The 24,147-nt window shown below is 37.6% G+C and overlaps 1 protein-coding gene across 2 annotated transcripts in view; it reads left to right on the forward strand.

Annotated features, from left to right (window-relative positions):
• Positions 1 to 24,147, forward strand: part of LOC108695671 (rabphilin-3A) — a 121,231-nt gene that overhangs the window by 33,177 nt on the left and 63,907 nt on the right. The window contains exons 2-3 of one of the 2 annotated variants that reach the window (XM_041567838.1): positions 7,692 to 7,782; positions 13,339 to 13,350. In XM_041567838.1, the coding sequence (XP_041423772.1) occupies positions 7,709 to 7,782; positions 13,339 to 13,350 (86 nt within the window). In that variant the 5' untranslated portion in view covers positions 7,692 to 7,708. The remainder of the gene's footprint in view (positions 1 to 7,691; positions 7,783 to 13,338; positions 13,351 to 24,147) is intronic. The other variant, XM_041567840.1, reaches the window with a different exon arrangement.

The raw sequence follows: 24,147 nt of genomic DNA on the forward strand, positions 1-24,147 counted from the left end.
TTCTAGGAAAAATGTAATAAAAGCATTTTATTAAAAAAAATGAAATTGTGATACAAATAGCAGCACATTATAACATGCCTGGTACTCCACATTGTATCACCCAGTGTATGTTGATATAATTAATTAAGAATTTTGCAGTATGCTGTAGCTTTAAGGCTTCCAGGTGGAGCTATAATGTATCCAATCTTTACTAATGGCATTATGCATGTAGGCATGTAGAGTTCTGTTGGCATATGGCAAACTTAGACTTTTCCATCTGACTGCCAGATGGTGGAAAGCCATTTATCACTCTAGAGCACGTTTCCACTGTAGTATACAATCATGACCACACACTGCAATAATGGAAATAACCAAAATGTCAATCCATACTCTCAGGCATAGTTACAATGGGGATGGCAGTTAGTGGAAAATCTGAGCAGGAAGTGCAATGAGGATTTTCTAGGTCATTGAACTTTTAAGATAATGGCGCATGTAGTGTTACTCTGCTGGCATATATCAGCCTTGAACAAATGCCTGATACCCCCCATGTCAGTGAAATAAATTTAAGGTGGTTGCCGTTTGTTGCCCTTGTCCACTCCCCTTTAGTCGTGCAAATTTTCATCATCGGATCCGGAGCAACGTGGATTGGAGCATGGGAATTTTAAAAAAATGATATCTCCGGTGCATCCCCAGTGAACCAATGTGGGTGTGCTTGGGCAACATGCTGCCCCCTAAAATCTTGCCACCCTAGGCCCGGGCCTTGGTGGCTGTCACTGTTTGTGAAGGGGTTTTCTGCCTCAAACTGCTAAAAGTTAAATTTTTCGGTTTAAAACCACCTGTGGATTTGAAATGCTATGTGTGTCATTATCCTGTCTTAACCAATACTTAACAATAGATAATTTATATCATATTAAATGGCCTATTAAAAATCTTACCAAACAAGTATGTGTGCCCTTGGTTTGTTTGTGTGCATCGTAAATCCTATGGTTCTGGGGTGGCCCTTAGTTCTTAAAAAAGTATTTTATGAAAATGGTTTATTTAGATGAAGCAGGGTTTTACATATGAGCTGTTCTATGCAATTATTTGTTATAGAGACCTACATTGTTAAGGGGTATAGTTTTTTTTAAAGGTAAATAGATAGCTATGATTGTCTTAGGAAGCCCTTTCAGTTTTTGGTGTTACTGGCCCTTTAACATCCACGGTAGAACAAATTGCTCATTGTGATCGCAAAAAAACCTTATGATCATGGTTAGATCATACCATATTAACTCCAGGTTTTACTTTACATTGGCTGTTTTTATTTTTGTCACTATATAGTTTATAAATGATCAGTCCTGCCATCTGATTTATTTTATCATACTGACTAGAGCTGACAGAGCATGTCAAAATCCTATAGACCTTCAAGCTACCCCAGAGGCTCTTGGCAGTGCATTAGGGATGCTGACTGTATGTGTCACCAACAGTCTCTTTCCTGCTGCTTGTCTTCTTTTTACTGCAGACAGATTCTAGTTTTAGATTGGCAGAAGTGCCTACCAGCAATCAAAATGATGTGTATATTTTATTCTTAAAGGGCAAAACTCACCTTAAAATGAAATTAATATTATTTTTTTTCTACAGTTATTCAGTTTGGAATTTAAACTACAGGTATGAGATTCGTTATCTGGAAACTTGTTATACAGACAGCTCCAAATTATGGAAAGGTCATCTCCCATAGACTGCATTTTATCCAAATAATACAAATTGTTAAAGATTTTTTCCTTTTTCTCAGTAATAATAAAACAATACCTTGTATTTGATCCAAACTAAGATATAATTATTTTTTATTGGAAGTAAAACCAGCCTATTGGGTTTATTTAATGTTTACATGATTTTATAGTAGACTTAAGGTATGAAGATCCAAATTATGGAACGATCTTTTATCCAGAAACCCAGAGCATTCTGGATAACAGGTCCCATACCTATACTAGATAACCCTTGTAACTATGTAGTGACTTTGTTAACAGAATGGATGATAGATAACATATGGCTTAAGTAGGCGCAAGGACAAGAATAGGATATATATAGATGCCTACAGTGCATAAAACAATCCGTGATCTTATCAACCAGATTGTTCACAGATCATTAGTGATGGGTGAATTTGCGCCGCTTCGCTTCGGCGAAAAATTAGCGAATTTCGCGAAAGGCGAAAAATTAGTGAAACGGCGTCGGCGTCTCGTTTTTGACGCCGGCGCCCGTTTTTTTGACGAATTTTTTCAGCGAATTTTCGCGCCCGTTCCGCGAATTTATTCGCTGGCAGCGAATCGCGCGAATTCGCCGCGAATTCGCGCCTGGCGAATAAATTCGCCCATCACTACAGATCATGAACCTGTGATTGGAGGCAACATGGGCACGTTTAAATTAATTAGGGATAATGTGCATTTTAAAGGCCAGTTTTGACAATTAGAGGATCTGTTGATGACAATTTGTGGTGGCGATCCCATGTAATCAGAAAGAAAAGTCTTTAAAGAATACATTGCTTAATCTTTAGCAGTGATCCAAAGAAAATCTAATCCAAAAAAACATTCTTCTAGGTAAAAAGAAAAAAAGAAATAAAATTAAAGAATTCAGTCATAAACCAATCCCTGCTGGCATGTAAGCAAGTTGTATTTACCCTGCCAACCTGTTCTATAGAACAGAACTACATTACTGAAGCCAGAACTGTAGAATCTATGAAAGTTCGTCCATTAAAGCAGCATATCCTCTGAGGGCAGTCTATATACATTTATAAATGTAAGGAATATCTAGGCACTAGGCCTAAAGCACATTATTTTTTGAGCACTCTCCAAACTAAAATACAACCTATATTTTTCCCATTAAACAAACAAAAGTTATATTCAACATACAGTGCTTAGGGATAGGCTCCACAGGGGGTACGGTAAGTGTAGGAGTTCACAATATTCCTTTATTCTATTAATCAGGGCTATGGCCTGAGGCTTAGCGTATGGTCCTGATATGCCACTTGGTATGCACATTGTAAGGCGATTGGTAATATGTGGCAGTGGTGACAGTGATACAGTCAGTGCTCAGGTCTCTTTAATTCGTGTTGACATTATGCAATTTCCTGTGGGAGCCCTTACTATTAGAGTTTCTGTCTATTAGAATTAAGGAATATTTTTGAACTCCTACACTAATCCCTATTGAGCTTATCCCTAAACACTGTATGCTGAATATTTTAATATATAATGTGTATGTTTTAACAGAAGAGATAAAGGTTAGATTTTAGTTTGGAGAGAGCCAGAATAATAATGTGCTTACCTTCTAGTTTGATTTATATAAATGTATGTACTATTTTAAATATGTGTAACATGTACAGTACAGGATAAAAACTAGCTTTTGTATGATACTGTAAAAAATCTGTTCCGTGTACATGTACTTTTTCCAGGATAAGCAGTAGTTTGAGCAATTTTTTTTCTATAAAATTCAAATTTTTACATGCTATATGTTGATATCTGCATACTATAGTACATGTATGGGACCTGTTATCCAGAATTCTTGGTACCTGGGGTTTTTCGGATAAAGGGTATTTCCATAATTTGGATCTTCATACCTTATGTCTACTAGAAAAATCATGTAAACATTAAATAAACCCAATAGGCTGGTTTTGCTTTCATTAAGGATTAATTATATCTTAGTTGGGATCGAGTACAAGGTACTGTTTTATTAATACAGAGAAAAAGGAAATCATTATTAAAAAGTTGGATTATTTGATTATAATGGAGTCTATGGGAGACTGCCTTTCCGTAATTCTGAGCTTTCTGGATAAAGGGTTTCCAGATAACGGATCCCATATCTGTATATTTAAACCTACTAAAATCATGATATCTAATAGGGGGGTGAAGTGGCAGCTTGGACTGTAGGCCTGCATAATATCACCTATCATGCTAACATAATAAAGTATTCTTACCCGACTTTACAGTAGATTACTGAACGAGATTGTACTTTGCTAAGACTAAATTCAATTGAAACCATTAAAGCTGCAATTGTTAAAGTAATGCAGATGAAATTCAATAAGGACCAGAGATGGACTTTTGCAGCTGTAATGCTGGATACGAAAATGATTAAATGCCAGTCGCACCCTTTGCAATACATCCTACATCTACTTTTATCTGAATTGTACACTAGTAACACAAGCATGTATTTTATTGTGTAATGCAGTGTTGCTGATCATGCTTAGATGCAAAGGTATAAAGTAATTTGTAAACTGACACTTTACTGAAATGTTCTAAGGAGACATATTGTGTGAAAAACAAGAATGTGTCAGTGCATTATAAAGAAGGAAAAGTGCTGAAAATAAGTAGTGTTTTGAGTGATTTATTAAAAATCTCTTCAAAAGCCCTGACAGTACAACTCATCTGTTGCATTTCTTGTTGCCTTCTTTTCCAGGCTGTGCAGGGGAGCCGGCAGCACTCAGCACTGTAGGATATTGACCAATCAGTAGTTAGGCTGACCTGATAGGGGACTGAAGTCCTTGCTTGTGTGACTGCAGGGCTGTGATTGGCTATCCCCTTCCTACTGGGCTTCTGGCAGGGACCATTATGACAAGTCCAGCCCTATTTGAAACATGGACAGCAACTACAGCAGATCTATAGGAAGCTGCAATAAAGATGATATACATTTTCTGCCCAAAGTAAATCCAGCACCAAATTATTAATGAGGGGGTTTTAATGTATCCTTTATGTCTCCTTTAAGCAGATGGGGTAGAATTTCCTTAGGCTTTGATTAGGTATAAGTGCACTTTAATACTTCAGCTAATTGAATAACAATAGAAGAATTACACCAATGTTGGTGCTGGACATGGTTGTGGTCAGGGTAAAATATTACATGATTGTTCTGTTGATGTTTCTAAGGTTCCTGCCACAATATTTATGAACTCATTGTCCTCTTCACTGTAACAATGGTTATTGTGCATTCAAATATGTAGAAATAAAGATCCTACGGCTGCAGAAGAAAAAAATAACCCTTGGTACTCTGTTTATGAATACCATGTGTCCAAAATGTATGTATTCATTAAAAAGTCAAAACTAGGAATGCAACAAATCCACTATTTTAAATTCGGCTGAACCCCCGAATCCTTCGCGAAAGATTCGTCCGACTATCGAACCAAATCCTAATTTGCATATGCAAATTAGGGGTGGGCAGGGTAATTTTTTTAACATATTTTGTGACAAAAATTAGGGTTCGGAATCATGCTGAAAAAGCCTGAATCCTGGTTGAATCCAGAACGAATCTTGGATTCGGTGCATCCCCACTCAAAACTCTTAAAAAATATCTTCACCAAGTAAAGGATTAATCAGTTTTTTTCAGAAATGGCAGCATTTTTATAAAGGTAAGGGGTTAAAGGAGTATAGAGGGATTTTTTTTGTTTTTTTACAAAGTGAAAACTGTTTCCTACAAATATATGAAATATACCAATGAGTCCAGATTAACACAAACGTATTTTCTGTGCCTCTTGGAATGGAATTTATGAAATTCAAGCTCAACAATAGTCAAAACTAGACAGAAAGACTATGGAACATAAGCCAAGGCAAGGTAATAATCTGAAGAGAACTCTTGGCCTACAACAGTATTTCCTCTGAGCAAGGTACCTTATGAAAAATCACCATGGTATTTGGGCAATTTTGTTTTTGTGTAAAAAATATTGTATATTCTGTGTTTATTTACAGTATGTATATGGGATAGCTTTTGGCAAAACTACTGCGCAACTACTAGACTTAATAAGAACAAGATGGAGTTGAAGGTAGGGATGCTCCGAATCCACTATTTTGGATTCGGCCGAACCCCCGAATCCTTTGTGAACGATTTGGCTGAATACCAAACCAAATCCTAATTTACATATGCAAATTATGGTTGGGAAGGGGAAAACATTTTTTACTTCCTTGTTTTGTGATAAAAAGTCACAAATTTCCCTCCCTGCTCCTAATTTGCATAAGCAAATTCAGATTTGGTTCGGCTGGGCAGAAGGATTCGACCAAATCCGAATCATGCTGAAAAAGGCAGAATCCTGGCTGAATCCCGAACCGAATCCTCGATTTGGTGCATCCCTAGTTGAAGTTTTCTTTGGTATGTTAGGCAGTTCTCCTGGGAAACGAATACTGTTGTCCCTGAAGAAACACGCAGAGTGATTTCATGCGCATACAATAGCAAACAGCTATGTGTAAATAAGTTACTGCCAGATTCAGATTTTAGGCTTTTTTGCTGCTTCATTTAATCTCTAGGGGAAAAGCTGCAAGCCAGTGGCGTAACTAGATATTACTGGGCCCCACAGCAAATTATTTTTCAGGCCCCCAAAATGTTTTGGGGTTGACTTGTTTCTCCAATATTTATTGAAAGTTTATATGAATTAGGGCCCATGGGGCCCCTTTACCTCCTGGGCCCCAGCCGCAGGGTCTGCTTCCTCTATAGTTACGCCCCTGCTGCAAGCCTAAAGGAGAAAAGCTTCATTCTTATTCATGCACTTAAAAAATCTCTTACCATAAAGTCCTTTGGATGAGAGTCTATCAAACAGGACTTGTAGAGCTTGACTTTATCTGTCAAATCACCTCTTCAACTTCACAAAAATAAACACTGCTGCATACAGTAAAAATAAAATGGGAGTTCATCGAATAGTAGATAATTCTTCTCACTTGGAGAGCTGAGATACTGGAAGTTCTTTGTTGCACAACTTGGTAACTTCTATCTACTTAATCATGTTTTTTTAACCAGTAAAAACCAGTGGTTTTACAAATATAAAAATCGTGTTTTTTATTTTTAAATACAAGCATTTTGTGAATACGGTAACTTAGCCAGTTGATGATGATTTCTAAGTTGTGATGGGAATTTAGGAAAGCTATTCCTATAGTGGGGATAACAAGCTTTGCACAGTATTCTCTGCTTGAAAACTATACATTGTGAATGAAAACTTAACTAATAAGAGACATATCAAATAATCTTATCAAAGTGGCATAAATATATCTGTAAATATTGCCCTTTTACATCTTCCCCCTTAAGCCACCATTTTGTGATGCTTTTTGTATGTCACTCACTGATCACTTGACAGGAAGAATGTCAGTTCTAAACAGGAAGACATGTGTGAGTAACAAAACACAGCACTGTCGATTCATTGGCTGATGTAACCTGGCACATGAATGCATACCATTGGTTTGTGTGTTCATATGAGCCAGAAGGACCAATTTACACAGGGACAAATACCAGTGTTTCCATTAGAGTTATCCTAAGGCATATACTTTATATATTTTTCATGAAAAGACTTTATTTATATCAAATTATGTTTTACATACTATGGGCTGTTTTATGAAATGTTATTATACAGACCTGCAGCTTATGTTCAAGGTGCAGCTTGAGAGATCTTTCTGGTACTGCACACATTTTTGGGGGTTGAAGCACCCTTTTTATACATAAATTATTATGTATTGATGTGCATTACAATTAAAATAAAAATTGTACCTGGGAAAAAATTAAAAATTACATCACTACTGTTACTAAAAAGAAATGTGGAGTCATGAATGATAATCTTATATTCTGCCTCCTTTTTAAAAGGATTAGGGAAAAACACTGAGGGTAAACACTGTCTTTCATTATAGAACTTGTCAGTTCCCATATTCTCATACTCTGTGAAGCTAGATTTCTGTCTTACATAAAATTACAGCTGCTTTCAATGTGTTTTCTTCGAACAGAGACTGAAATATCAAGGATGACAGATACTGTGATTGGAAACAGCTCTAATCGCTGGATGTGCCCCAATGACAAAATGGCGCTCCGTTCCAAGTAAGTTTAATTTCAGGGCCTTAGTTAATGAAGAGCTTCTGTTCTTTTTGAAGGGATGTATACTAAACATATATCTGCTGTACGTAAAAGAGATATAAATTGAGCGGCACAAAACACTATGCACCCAACATGTCTGGAGTGTCATTAAAAACTGTTCCAAATACTCTGTGGGTGTTTCATATTCCTTTTAAAGTTACCATTTTTAACAAATTGTTGCTTTGATGAATATATTTGATTCTATTATGGACATAACCTGAGTGATAAAGACATTTTCATAGCTATACACTTTCTCATTCAGATCTAATTGAATTTCTGGTAAAGCATTGCCTGTAAGCTCTGAAATGAATCATAACACAATTTATTGGGTTTTTAGTCTTACTTGAAAACACTGTTTTTGGAAATACATATAAAAATGTATTTTACTGTAATGCAAACATCACAACTCTGAATGGATGCAAATCAGCAATAAATTCAATGTTGTACTTTGCATAATGCAAACAGTGAGTGGTTGTAAGGAACTAAATAGGAACAGCTTAGCAGCATTAGCTTAGATATCGGCGTATTCTTTACATTCAAACCTTTTTAATTATAGCTTCCATTTAGCTTCTAGGTAGTCAAAAGTATGCTAATAAGTTGAAACTATAGGGTATAAATATGTAGCCAGCCGGACCTGGCACTCACCACAACCCCTACCCGCCCTCCCTTCCCTGCCTGCTCACTAGCGTGCCTCACTCACTCCCTGCCTGCTCGCTTTCAGGTAGGAGAGTGACCGGGGAGGGGGAATGTCTACATTTATAGAGGAACCAGGTCCTGTGCTCCAGGTCTGCTTCCTCTATAGTTACGAGGCTGATTTAAGATGTCCACAATTTGCCTATAACCTTGTACTTTGTAATTAAAAAAAATAAGATCTGTTATTTTCATTATCCGATCATCCAGACTTTTCACTGAAAGGAAAGCAACTTTTCAATTGGCCTTCATATTTAATTTCTTTCTAGTTTTTGAATTATTCGCCTTCTTCTTCTGACTCTTTCCAGCTTTCAAATGGGGGTCACTGACCTCATCTAAAAAAATAAATATTCTGTAAGGCTACTCATTGATTGTTATCACCTTTCTCACCTTTCTATTCAGGCCCTCTCCTATTCATAGCTGAGTCTCTCATTCAAATCAATGTAAGGTTGCTAGGGTAATTCAGGCTCTCTCGGGTCTACATTATAGAGGAACCAGATCCTGTGCCCCAGGTCTGCTTCCTCTATAGTTACGCTATAGTTACACTGATTAGTCCACAATTTGCCTATAAACTTTTTCATTTAAAAAAATCAGATCTGTTATTACATTATCTGATCATACAAACTCTTCACTGAAAGGAAAGCAACTTTTCACATTTTATTATTTCTAGTTTTTGAATTATTCACCTTCTTCTTCTGCTGACTCTTTCCAGTTTTCAAATGGGGGTTACTGATCTAAAAAGAAATATTTCCCAAGGCTACACATTGATTGTTATCACCATTCTCACCTTTCTATTCAGGTCCTCTCCTATTCATAGCCGAATCTCTCATTCAAATCAATGTATGGTTGCTAGGGTAATTTGGACTGTAGCGACCAGATTTGCTGAAATTGAAAACTGGAGAGCTGCTGAATAAAAAGCTAAATAACCCTTTTAGGGATTATTTATGTGGCACTGTATAAAAGCCTTGCAAGATCTACATGTTTTGTAAGAATGCTGACAAAATTCCTACTCCAATTATCATAAAAAACAACCTCAGACCTAAGCAGAAATTTATTAAGCAAAACTTTTCAAAGCTTTTCCCCTCTGCAGTCCCAAAAAGACATGTCAATCCTGCAGGTCCGTTAATTCTTGGATGAAGGAATGGGATCTATTAACCACGGTTTCTCTGGTCTTTAGATCTTGTTGGTTGTTAACCATGGGCTCCAGCCTTTTGTAGTTCACAACAGATATATAATTTTAAAACATCGGTTTTTGGTGCTGAGCAAACAACACCTCAGTCTTTGGGCTATTTATTCAAAGAAAATGCATTTCCAATGGAATTATAGACAGTTTGAACAATTTGCATTTACTTTGCTGATGGCACGATTTGAAACATATTCTTGTATGCTGAAGTAATGCTCTTATCTCTACAACACCACCTCTGTGGTTCTGGGAGGTCTGCATGATATTTTCCATCATGTAGGGGCACATTTATTATTGGTCGAATATCGAGGGTTAATTAACCCTTGATATTCAACCATCGAAGTAAAATCCTTCGACTTCGTATATAGAAGTCGAAGGATTTACTGAATTTCGTTCGAAGGAAAAAACGTTCGATCGAACAATTAAATCCTTCGAATCGAACAATTCGAAGGATTTTAATCCATCGATCGAACGATTTTCCTTCGATCACAAATTACTTAGAAAGCCTATGGGGAAGGTTTTAGCTGGCGAAGTAGCTAGTAGAAGTTTTTTTTATAGAGACAGTACTTCGAAGATCGAATGATCGAATAGTCGAATGATTTTTAGTTCGAATCGTTCGATTTGAAGTCGTAGTCGAAGGTCGAAGTAGCCAATTTGATGGTCGAAGTAGCCAAAAAAATACTTCGAAATTCGAAGTATTTTTCATTATAATCCTTCACTCGAGTAAGGTAAATGTGCCCCATAGTGTAGCAGTGTTGTGCAGAGAAATGGTGATGCATGGTATTGATTAGAGTCAGGCAACTATCTGCATGGAGATTGTATGATTTGCCCTTGTTTGTGTGGTGTTCCTCTTGGTGCTCCAGTTTGCCCCGCATTCTAAAAACAGGCAGATTAATTGGTTCCTGATGAAAGTGACCTTAGTGTGTGTTTGTGTGTGTTATTTTGAAGCTGGGAAAGGAAAATTACATTGGAAGTTCCCCATGGCAAGCACTGATGCGGATAAAAAATATCTGTAAAATGCTGCTCTGTTGGTAAAAAATAGTAATTATGCAATTCATTTTAACTGCCCTTAATATTGTTAACCAACGTTAACTGTAAGCAGCAGCTAGGTAATTCCACTCAATATATCTGAAATAGATATTATGCATATTTCATTACATGCACCAGCAGCTTATTAAGTGCTCAGCTGTGTATTTTGTATCGCTGAAATTGCTAGTGATTTCTACACAGAAGAAGTAGCTTTATTAGATTTTCATTTTACAGAGATGAAGCACCTATATTATTACTTTCAGAGAAAACTAAGATTGATTTTCAGGAGACGTGCTGCCATATTCTAAATACCATACTCGCATTCCGTATAAATGTGATTTTTGTGCTTTAATCCGTGGATGTACTTGTGCATGTCAGCTGGAATTATCTATAAAAAACATGAACACGTGAACACTTTTTAAAACAGCAGAATATTTAATAAGCAGGCAGGAACCTGTTACTAACAGGCATATCATATATTAGCCCAAAGTCATTGTAAAGATATCCAAATGACTTCTGATGGGTCATTCATTGCATCTGGGGTTTGCTTGCACTGCCCTTTGGGTCCAATGCCTTAATGCCTTTTAGCATAGGCACAATGATTACTTTCTTGGGAATTGTGGGAAAAGTTAAGGCTTTCTGATAACAACTGATGAAGATGCCTATGGACTGTAGCTTTGAATGCTTATCCACATAAACACCTTCATTTTTATGTCTGACTACATTCTTATTAAAATATTTATTTATCTAAAGATACTCCAGCTTCTAATAGACCTTATTCAATATAAGTAGTGTCTATTAGAATCTGGTGTATAATTGGGTTAGTAGTATTTGTGTTAGAAGTATTATGTAAAAACACGATCTGATTAATAAACCAGAATTGAATATTTATTTTGGATATTTTAAACATTTACATGTCTTTTCCCAGACGTGGTGAACTGTGAATTGTGATGACATTAATAATGAAGAACAATTCATAATGAGAAAACAATCTGTGATTTATAAATCCATTCATTCTCTTCTGCATTGATAAATAACTTTAGTTTAATTGAATTTTGACTTAATTGATAGTTGAATTTTTATTGAGTGTTGTAACTGACGCAAGACATTATTCATGCTTAATCTTGTATGGCAAGTCTCACACACATGAATTATTGCTTGTAGTCTATTAATTTAACACACAGAGGAAAATGGTCTGCTTTATCCAGACTCATCCGCACCTGGGAATCAATTATTAATTATTAATTATTAATCCTAGCTAGTAATAGGGTTTATGCAAATATTCAGTTAAATGTATGCCCATGGCTTTTTCTACACAGATTGATTTATATTTGTATAGAATCTTCCCTAGGGTTTTCTCCTTTTAGGTTAAATTAAAAATCATTTATAGACCCAAAATAAACAGTGCCTTAGGACAATAAGCAGTTCACCTTTACAAAATGCCATTTTCAAATTGTACGCACAAATCTAATAAAAGTATTGAACAAACTTTGAGAAAGTCTTTTTTTAGTACTATGAGTGCGAAACTTTCTAAATGTATATGTATCTATATATATATATATATATATATATATTGATATATATATACAATATATATACAAATACATTTTTTTAAACATTTTAAAAACGGTGAAAAATGGAAAATGAAAATGACCAAATAAAAAACTCATTATTTCTGGTTTAATATTAGAAAACTGAAGTACTCCCCTAAACTTAGTTGGCTTCAATAAGCATTTGCTTTTGGGAAAAAAACCATGCTATCCTACAATTAGATAGAAAGTTCTATGGACAGGGACCTCCTTCTTCTTGTATCTCTTCCTCTTGTGACTGTTATTTTACATATAGTATATACAGATGTTGGACCCCTTATCAAAAATCTATTATCCAGAAAGCTCTTAATTACAGGAAGGCCAGCTCCCCTAGAATACATTTTAAGTAAATTCTTCTAATTTTTAAAAATCCCAAGCATTCTAGATAAATATCATATTACTAATAAAATATTTAATTGATAATATTATGTATTAGTTTATTACTGTATTGCTCCTCATCTGTACAATTTAGGGGGTTATTTATCCAAGGTCGAGTTTTTTTTATGTTTGTGAGTTTTTTTTTTACCGCAAATAAACTAACAACTCTGCCATTGACTTCTACATGACCTTTTGCTGGAGTATATTCGGATTCAAACTTTTAGCAGCTTTTCAGGGAAAAAACAACCTCACCTTAAATAAATAACCACCTTGTTGTGCAGCACTACTTATATGAATATCATCTTAATGGTACAGTGTAACCTCACACATTTGAATAATTTCTTTTCAAACCCTAAATTCCACTGGTGAAGAAGAATGCTATTTACACTTACAATACCTGTGTATCTGCATAACATTTGTTAGCTCCCCCAATGTTATGTCTAGAGCTTGTATATACAGTATGTTTATTGGACATTATAAATAATATTTTCATGTGCTGAGCCACAGGCATTTTCAAACTCTTGTTCCAATTTCATCCTTTAAAGTTTAATAGAACAGCAACATTTACTAAAGCCAATCAGAGCTCGTTTTACTACTTTTCTGATACCATTTTCTTCTTCTTCTTCTTCTTCTTTTTTTGCTTTCGCTTAGTGAACAGACACAGTAAGTATCAAAACATTTCCTGTTATCTCATGTAATAATGATTATGAATCCATATTTATATTGTACAGGGTAAATTATTAGTAATCTTTATTTATACGGAACCAGCATATTATGTAGCACTTTACAGAGATACGACTAGTGCTCTGCTTAAAGGGAAACTATCAAATAAATATAAAAAAAAATAATATAAGCTTCATTATCCTAAATTAAGAACCTTTCTCCGCTCAAACTCACCTCTTTCTATAATAAAAAGCCAGAGCTGGATCCCATCCAAGATGGCGCTGAAACGCACTCTGAGGAATCAGCGTCGCAGCACAGCTCTCCAGGCGCAGCGAAGCTTATTCCCTCCACACCACTCCGATCCTCTCCCGCTGCACAGCATATTAAAGATATGCTTTCTACCTTTCGGGCAGACCTGCAAATGGACTTTAAAAACATGCTCAAGGAGCTCAAGTCCGAACTTACTGCCTTGGGAAATAGAACGGGCCACTTGGAGGACAAGATGGAGGAAATGGTGAGTGCGCACAATAGTTTGGTGGATGAGACTCATAAGTCGGAGGAGGCCATTGTTGACATTAAGCGCAAGTTAATGGATATGGAAGACAGATCCAGGCGTAATAATGTGCGAATCAGAGGCATCCCTGAGCAGATATTACCCGCTCAGTTACAAGAGTTCTTTATGGACTTCCTACGTACTATGTTACCTGAAGTGGAACGTAACTTTCTACTTATTGATCGGATCCACCGACTGTATAAACCTAAGAATGCACCCCAATCCGCACCCAGGGATACGGTTGCCAGATTGCATTTTTTTCACGTAAAGGATCTCCTGCTGAAAACGGCTAGGAATTCAGAATCCAGGCCTGAGAGATATAAGAACATAGAGTTGTTCACCGATTTGTCTCCAATGACTCTACAAGCCAGGAGGGAATTTCAAGAAACGACTTCCATACTTCGGCAGCACAATATCCCCTACAGGTGGGGTTTTCCTTTGCGACTGGTGATCATGAAAGACGGAGCTACCACCACCATCCTAACTCCAGCGCAAGGGTGTACACAACTCCGCACTTGGGGTTTAAAGCCGATACCTCATCTACCGCCTGTAGGAAAAGAGGGATGAAGTTCTGTTTCTGGTCTTTGATCCCTTTACTGCAAGTTCTACTTACTGTTTTCATCATATCTCCCGGGAGCTGTGATAAGTATATTGGAATAAGTTACTGTTTGCTTGGTTAACCCCCTGATACAGACTTTACCCTGTGGGCCATTTGCTGGCAGTAGGCCCCACGGTTCAGTGGAAGTATCCACCTTTATAATTATAATGTTTTTTTCTTTTCTGTATGTTTATACTATTGTTTTCTCTCTTCTCCTTTCCCCCCTTCTTCTTGGGTATGCGTTCCTTAGGAAATTGTATATGCTTTGTGGTGTTATGCTAACTGGGTTCGCTGGTGACTCTCTATGTGTGACTTTATGCAACCGACATTATATTTATGATGGCGTTTAATGTTTTAACTGTTAATGCTAAGGGTCTGAACAGCCCTTATAAGAGATCCTCTTTATTGTATGAAGCCAAACAGCAGCGGGCTGATATTGTGTTTGTTCAGGAGACGCACTTTACTCCTTCTACTACATGTGTTCCGAAAAACAAATTGTATAGTATATTCTATTCTGCCCCAGCATCTATGAAAAAAGCAGGTGTTGCAATAATGATAAGCTCTTCCTTAGCTTATACATATGAGAGTCACCATGTGGACCCTAATGGTCATTGTATTGTGTTGAATTGCTACATTAATCAGAAACCTTATACTTTGGTCAATATCTACTCCCCAAATTCCTCTCAACTTACATTTCTTAGAAAGGTATTGCATAAGATAATCTCTTTGAAACATGGGTCCTTGATTTTAGGTGGAGATTTCAACCTTGCCCCTGATCCTGTATTGGATAGATCGGGTACTCCTAAGGGCCGACATAAGCTGAAACTCTCCTCATTCCACAGCCTTTTACAAAAATATGGGCTTTATGATTCATGGAGACTTTATCATCCTGGGGAAAGGGACTATACATTTTATTCCCATGTGCATTTGTCCTACTCGAGGATTGATCTGATCCTTGTTCAGAAGGATATGCTAGACTACATCGCACAGTCCCATATTGGTCTGATTTCATGCCCCTGTGCTGTTATCCGTAGCAGACCAGGTGCAGAGATCTTCTAGGGCCCAATGGAGACTTAACCCTTTACTGATCACCAGACTTGTATTTAAAGAGATAATCTCTAAGGCTATACAGGAGTATTTTGAACTTAACGATAATGGTCAATGTAGTACCTTTAGTGTATGGAATGCCCATAAGGCTTATTTGAGAGGGCTTTTCATTAAGTTGGGCTCTAAATACAAAAGAGATAAGATTATGCCATATCGCACACTTTTGTACAAACTATATAGTTTGGAACAAAACCATAAACAATCACCTGATCAATCTACTGCAGTCTTGATTGCAGATACTAGAAGGGAGCTTCAAAATTTAGCGATGGTACAAATTCAAAGTAAATTGACGTTTATTAAAGCCACTCATTACAGGATGGGCAATAGAGCATCTACGCTTTTGGCTAACCAACTACGCACTAGTCAGGCCAAAAAACTTATTCACATGATTAGAGATAACCGCAACAACCCCATTTATGACCCAAGAGCAATAGGGAATAGATTTGCTGAATTTTATACAACTCTTTACAATATAGCTGACGACCCTGCTACTCCTCAACCCACTTTACAACGCATAGATGATTTCCTAGATTCCATTCAGCTACCCCGACTTACTCAGACTCATTGGGAACAGCTTAAAAATCCTATAACTGAATTGGAGGTCTCGAAAGCTATAGCATCATTTCCAAGTAATAAGGCCCCTGGGCCAGATGGGCTCACGCATTTATACTATAAGACGTATTCCCCACTATTACTCCCACATTTAACAAACACCTTCAACGATTAAGGAATTATCTGCTGATGTCAAAACATGGAAGTGCCAATTTTTGTCTTGGTTGGGACGGCTGCAAGCTTTAAAAATGTTGGCATTGCCAAAGGTTTTGTATGTGTTTAGAACTATGTCTGTACATGTACCACCTACCTATATTATGAAACTGCAGTCACTCTTCAATTCCTTTTTGTGGGCGAACCAAAAACCTAGAGTTGCACAGAAAATTATACAATTGTCAAAACGCAAGGGGGGTCTCAATGCCCCTAATATATTGAGCTATTACAAAGCGGTGACTCTTGATCAACTAAAGGCATGGATGACACTAGATATGGAGAAACGGTGGGTTCAAATCGAACAAAACTCTGTCTCCCCGCTTTTACTTCCACAGATTATGGGCACCCAGACGCCACTCTCTTATATTAATCCGCAAAAAGTTCCTCCAACTGTCACCCACTCGCTGGGCATGTGGCAGAACCACAAAAAATACTTTAACACCTCTTTGCACGTGTCTCCCATTGCACCAATTGCAACAATGGAACTACTCATTCCGGATCTCAATCTAACCCATTGGGGTGACTTCCAATTAGCTCCCATTCACTATCTTACCAAAAAAGGTCAACTTTTGTCTTTTGAGGAGCTACAACGACAATTGCTCCTTCCGAAAATGGTGTTTTACCAATATCTGCAGATAAGACATTATTTAGGGTCAACTGGCTGTATCCCGCTGAGGAAACCAACTGTGTTGGAACGCTGGCTAACTACCCTAACACCTCTGAAAGGAGGAATATCACTTTGGTATAGAACACTGCAGCCTTCTGTTGAGATTAAGAGCACTTCCACAATCCTCAAGTGGGAGCAGAGATTGAGCATATCTTTGTCTGAGGACGACTGGTTGCATATATTTACTATCCCTACCACAGTTTCTAAATGTATTTCTCACCTGGAGACTTCTAGGAAAATATTGTATGATTGGTATATGACCCCCAGTAAACTCCACCGCATTTACAGGACTGTACCTAATATGTGCTGGAGGGGATGTCACCAGAAAGGTGATATGCTCCATATCTGGTGGGGATGCCCTAAGCTTCAGCAGTTGTGGCAACGATTGGAGGCCTATTGCAACACTCAGTTGAACCTACAAATAAAGTTTACCCCAGAAACTGTTCTCCTGGGCCTTCTGGATCCAAACGTTCCGAAGGAGTTGTGCACAACCGTGCACCATCTGATCTTTGCGGTTAGGCAATTGATTGCAAGGCAATGGAAGTCCGTCACGGTTCCCACGGTTCGGCAGATTATCAAGGAAGTGGACATTCATTATCAATATGAGAAATTGGCTGCCTTGGCTACGTCTAGTGCAGCGAAATTTTATAGGAATTGGGAGAAATGGTCCTCTGTCAGACTCAGGCTGGTTTACGTTGATCCTCCGCTTCAGGTATCCTAGGAATGCATACCCCCCCCAAACCCCCCCTCTATTCTTTCCTCTATACTATGCTTTTATATTTTATTTTACTTTCCCTTTATTGCATTTATGTGTATTGTTTTCTTTTGAAACTCAATAAAAAGCTACATTAAAAAAAAAAAAGTAACACCAACAAATGAAAGTGTTTTAAAATAAGAACAATATAATGTAGTGATGTGCTGCCAGTGTTGGACTGGCCTGGTGGAACCCTTCTGGCCCAGACCCAGTCCTATCGCGGAATCGGCTTCCAACTTCCCTCCCTGGCCCCCGGCACAGCTGAACGAAAATTAAGGTAGGTGCAGGGGGCCAGAGGCTGCTTTGTGCCTGGGGGGCCCTAGGCGGGGGGCCTGAGGCAGTAGCCCGATGGGCCCTGGGCCCCCCAGTCTAATGATGTGTGCTGCTCTGGTAAAACTAGTATGATTCCTTCAGAAAGTCTACTATAGTTTATATAAACAAGCTGCTGTGTAGCCATGGGGCAGCCATTCAAAACTAAAAAAAAAGGAGAAAAGGCACAGTATAGACAGACGATAACAGATAAGCTCTGTAGTATACAATTGGATTCTCCAGGAATTATCTGTTATCTGCAGTGTCTCCTGTGCTTGAACGGCTGTCCGTTGCCCATGTTTATTAAAAGTTATTTAGCATTGTATTTAGCAGCTGTGAATTTGCAATTTCAGCAATCTGGTTGATAGGGTCCAAATGACCTTAGTAGCCATGCATTGATTTGAATAAGAGACTGGAATATGAATAAGAGAGTGCCTGAATAGAAATATGAGTAATAAAAAGTAGCAAAAACAATATATTTGTAGCCTTACAGAGCATTTGTTTTCTAGACGCGGTCAGTGACCCCCTTTTGAAAGCTGGAAAGATTTAGACGAAGAAGATAAATAAGTAAAAAACTACTAAAAATAAATAATGGAGCTCTCTTGCATCCATGTACCCTGTATTTTCACCTTGTGCACAATTGCATGTAGTTCATGAAAGCAGGCTTAACTAGGCACAAGTTGTAAAGAGCATTTAGCTTGTATAGGCTCAAGAACCTTTTTTGAATAAAGCCACAGCAATTTTGATCTTTGCACTTTTGTTGTCCTCCCTGTCTCGATGGGTACTCCAGTTTCCTCCTATATTTCAAAAACACACTTGATTTTAATTGGCTCCTAATAAAAATTATGCTTGTGTGTGTATGTTAAGCACTAGTGACAAAAAAAAACTGTCCTATCAATATTTGTGAAGCCACGGAAAAAGATGGTGAAATTTAACATTGGAGTCAATGGCTGTTTTTTTTGCTCCATGTTTTTAATTGCATCAAATGCATTGGAGTCAATGGGCGTTTTTCTCAGCAGGTTTTTTTTTTCAGAGAAATTGTAATAATTTCGCTGCAAAACTGTATCAGCAACGACCAGTGGCATAACTACGGGGGGAGCAGGGGGTGCAATTGGGCCAGGGCCCTCACCCCCGCAGGGCCCCCGGCAGTCACGCGTCCACTGGAGTCGGCTGCAGCCACATGGACAAGGGGGCGGGGCAGGGCCAGGCTGCACGGCCCGCACCAGGGCCCGCCCCCACCTAGTTCCGTCTCTATTCAAACGTGTTGGCAATATATATAAATAGAGGATTACAATAATAATAATATGACTTAACATCTGTCCCTGCCCCAGTGGAGTTACAAATTGAGGTCACTACAATGCACAAACACATTATGGTCAATTTCATTCATTAATCTGCCTGTGTGTTTCTAGGATATAGGAGGGAACAGCAATACCCAAAGGACAGGGAGAACATACAAACTTCTTGCAAATGCTGTTATGGTTGAACACAGGACCCCAGAGCTACAAGATGAAATACTAATCATTGTACCACCAGGCTGAAAATGTTATTTATCAACCATCTGTGAACAAAGCTATTAAAGTTCATAAGTGAATCTGTATTAATTTTGTGCTGGTTGCAACGTGTTAATAAATGGTTCTCCTGCACTAGTCTTGTTACATATCGTATGCATGTGGGATAAGTTAATACATTCATAGCAATTATTTTAAACTTTTAGGCACAAAACCACATTTTTAACTGTTTATTGTGGGTTCCTGGACCAGGGTGAATCCTTCCAGTTTTACTTCATAATCCCATATACAGTAGTTGCGTATATAGGGGCATTCTTGTATGCAGTGATACAGCATGGCAGCCCACCATGGCAGCCATTAGATGGTACAGGGATAACTGTAGAAGTAGTGGACCCAGTCAAATAAAATGTTTTGCTATATAAAAAGATAAGTAGTTTTTGTGTATGAAAATTGTATGACATTCCTGCATTTTAACATTTCTGCATTTTAAGGCAAAATGCAGAATAATCTAGCACCATGCATAATATGCACACCCACAAGCAACAATACTTTGGAAATATGCAATATAATTCCACACACCATGAGGCATAAGAGAAAAAAACTCAGGGCCTGCAATTCAAGGCATCATGACAGTGTCCATTAGGCACTTAAATGTACCATCTAAATGTACCCCCATACATGTACATGTGACAAACAATTTATTTAGTCTCCATTTAACTTCTTTGTTCTCCTGCCCTTCCATGCACTTCACTGTTTTTTTTCCTTCTGTTTTTATATTTTCTTTCACCTTCCATTCCATTCTTCTCCATCATCCTTACCTTTCAACTCTATGCTTTTCTATCTTTATTAATTTTTTCCCCATCCTATTATGCTCTCCTTATGTTATAGTTTACCTCTTGTACTATCCTTTACCTTCATCTTTCCTACACTTACACTTCTCTTTTCTCTTGTGCTTATATTCCTATTTGTTTGACTTAATCCTTATGCTCTGCCCTTGTTCTCTGTGTTTTGTGACCTATACTCCTTCTACATCATTCATATTCTTCATTTACTTTTTATGCATTTACTACTACTACATTTACTACTTCATTTTCTTTTTATGCATTTCTCAAAATTGTTCATGTCTTATATATCCTTTTCTCTACTTTGTTGCCCATTGTCTAACTGCCCCTTTTATTTACAGTATGGTCCACTGTGACAGTTTTAGAAGCATGTACAGGTAGGCTTCCAGTGGATTTATTATGGTGGCCTCCTATGTACTCTATGTGCTGCACACTGGTTTTCATTGTGAGTTGCACTCTAATTTGATCCTTCTTTCTTTAAGGCAGTAAAGCCTTGTTTATAGTATAAAGACAAGCAATCGTGAAAAGATGGAAAAGCTAGAGGGAATTTAAAGCCACCTGCCTTGCCAGCATACTGTGCCTGAGTGCACATGATGTTAAGGAATGTTGCAAGCAGGAGATGACAGGGAAGAATAAATAATTAATTAGTCTGCAAAATGACCACTTTTGCTTCCCCCCTCTCACAATGTGCTTTTCTCTTTTCTTTCCCCTTCCTCATAATCCACTCTGTCTTGTTTCCACCCTCTCATGTGCCATTCTTTCCCCTTTTGCATTTCCAATGATCTCCTCCTCCCAATTCCCCAATTTCCATGTGTCATTGGCTTCTTCTTCCTCTCCTTCACTCTCCTAGGGTGTCATTCTCTTCTTCTCCATTTCCTCCTTCTCCAGTTTCTCCCCCTTTACTTCCTTTGAAGCAATAACCATGCTTTATCTTTCCTGTAAAAGGATGCTTGTTTCTACTTCTGGATCTGTGTGTATATGCTTGTATGTCTCAGTTGCACAGCCATAAGCATCCTAACGCTAATGAATGGGAATTTATTGAAATATTTTTTGGGATGTACTGGATGGATAAGTAAGAAAAAAGCAAAACAAAAGTGGAAAAAGCAAGTGGGTCAAGCACTGGATATAAAGTCTATATTCTAACTGAAGTTACCCATTTAAAGAAACAATTCTATATTTTTGACAAATTTGCTTTTTATATGCAATAATTAGTTCCTTGTACTTTATTTTAACTATGCTAGCATAAATACATTTTAATATACAATCCTACTAGAATTGTTTAATTTTTAAACTACGTTATCATGCAGCCATGGGCTACATGGGGGTTCAGTAACAGTGGTGTTGCCTAACAAGTGAACTGGGAGTTTAAAGGGATTCACCATTTATATGGTGTCGTTTTTATGACTAAATTACACTGTGTACATTGCAAGTAATTAATTTTACCATTTAATATTCTGTTACATAGTTACATAGTTATTCTTGAACCAATACGTGTATAAGTTTTAGTTTAGTTATATTGGTATGTAGGCAGCTATCTCAGGTCATTATGTCAGAAAGTCAGAAAATCAGAAACTGCTTTCAGACAAGCTATTGTTTCTCCTACTCAGTGGAGTTGTATTCAGGTTTGGGTGTTTTAATACTGAGTGCTATTTTTATGTCTACTACTAGTAGGAGTGACTGAAGTTTATCAGAGCACAAGTCACATGGATGAGGGCACCTGAGAAATTAAGAACCTGGCTCGCCCCATGTCTAATTTCAAAATCAAATATAAAAATATATGTTTGCTCTTTTGAAAAACTGATTCAATGCAGGATTCTACTAGAAGAGCACTGTTAAATTATGCATTTTGTAAAAAATTACAGAATACCTTTAACTAATGTTAAGGTATGGTGGACAACCCCTTATTTGGGAAACCGCAGGTTCCAAGCAGTCCGTATTGTGTATTGTGTAATTATGTAATTTATATAGTCATACAGTTATGGTACAAAGGGATGAAGTTATAGCAGTGGATACCGGCAAGTGAACTTTTATCTGAATGTGCTCCTGCTATCATAATTATTAGTCCCTATGCTAAGATATCAGAGGGAAACTCTTGTTTGCTACCTTGACAGGTTTTATGGATCCTACAAAATCACATGCATGAATATAAAGTAAATGTATTCACATGCATTCTGTTAAAATAAATACAAAGATCCTTCATTGAGCAATTGGTTGGACAATCCACTATGGTATATTGCAAACAGGTTAAACTTTATTTCCAGTTATCTTTATTTTATTAAAATATGTTTTGGTTATCACCAATATCAAATCTAAGTTTCAGCCCTTCAGTAGTCAGGATCCATGTGTGAGGCCTGTCAAATATAGCTGGTTGGCCATCAATGAATTACAGGAACCATAATATTAATAGCCATTAGACAGTGTGCAAGTTCTTCAGGTCATCTTTTTTGCAGTCTAATGGGGATTCATTAAAAGTTCTGAGTTACCGTTCAACAACATTTTGTCACAGGTCAGATAAGAGCAAGGCCTTTAACAAGACATCAATTTCAACATATATTTGACTTTTTCACATTTCAGTGGGCAATTTCCTCTTGCCAGTTAGGAAAAAAAAGATATTTCTGACATTATTATCAAGATAGAAATATGCGTTTTATTGGTATTAAAGTGAGAGGGGTCAAAAGAAGAGACGAGGCTGTCTAATGGAAAGAAAAATCAATCAGTAACTGTCAGTTCACACAACTAAATGACTAAATGAAAAATTCAGAAATAGGCTGTGGGGTTGCTGGAGAAGTCAGGTTGATCAGTATGAGAACTTTAAACCAAACTCACTAATTCTGTCTGGTTCTTTGTTAAATGCAACATGTCTTTGTGTTTTTCTGCATATTTGCTCTGATGCTTTTTTGTTTAAGGTCCCTTTCATAAAAAATCTTCTATAACAGCATCCCTTTAACCTGACCCATGCAAGTGTAGTAAAAAGACTTGGTAGATCTGCCTCATATGCCGTTAGCCTTATGCTCCCTACCCACTTAGCTCACTTAGCAAATCTTATGTTCCTAGCCAGGACGAATATAAAAATACTGCTATGAATATAGCTAAACTTGTAGTTCAAAAACCTGCAATATATTGCTATGTGGTCTGTCTATAAATTCTGAGGTCTTGTTCAATTGTCAAACTTTGCCATGTATGTAGCCTGTAGATAAGATATAGAATTCATAGTACTGATTCAGAACTGATTCATGAGCTTGTCCACAGAGTCAACTGCTTTGAAATGTGATTCTACTCGTCGACTCTGCTCGTTTAAAGTGATTATAAATGGTTCTTCTGGACCAAGTACACTGACTAGTGGCAGAACATGAGGATATCACTGGGTAATCCAATATATGATTAGAGATGTCGCGAACTGTTCGCCGGCGAACTTGTTCGCGCGAACATCGGGTGTTCGCGCTCGCCGGAAGTTCGCGAACGTCGCGCGACGTTCGCCATTTTGGGTTCGCCATTGTTGGCGCTTTTTTTTGCCCTCTCACCCCAGACCAGCAGGTACATGGCAGCCAATCAGGAAGCTCTCCCCTGGACCACTCCCCTTCCCTATAAAAACCGAAGCCCTGCAGCGTTTTTTCACTCTGCCTGTGTGTGCTGAAGAGATAGTGTAGGGAGAGAGCTGCTGCCTGTTAGTGATTTCAGGGACAGTTGAAAG

The sequence above is a fragment of the Xenopus laevis genome, chromosome 1L, assembly GCF_017654675.1.
Source record: "Xenopus laevis strain J_2021 chromosome 1L, Xenopus_laevis_v10.1, whole genome shotgun sequence".
In the NCBI taxonomy this organism is placed as follows: domain Eukaryota; kingdom Metazoa; phylum Chordata; class Amphibia; order Anura; family Pipidae; genus Xenopus; species Xenopus laevis.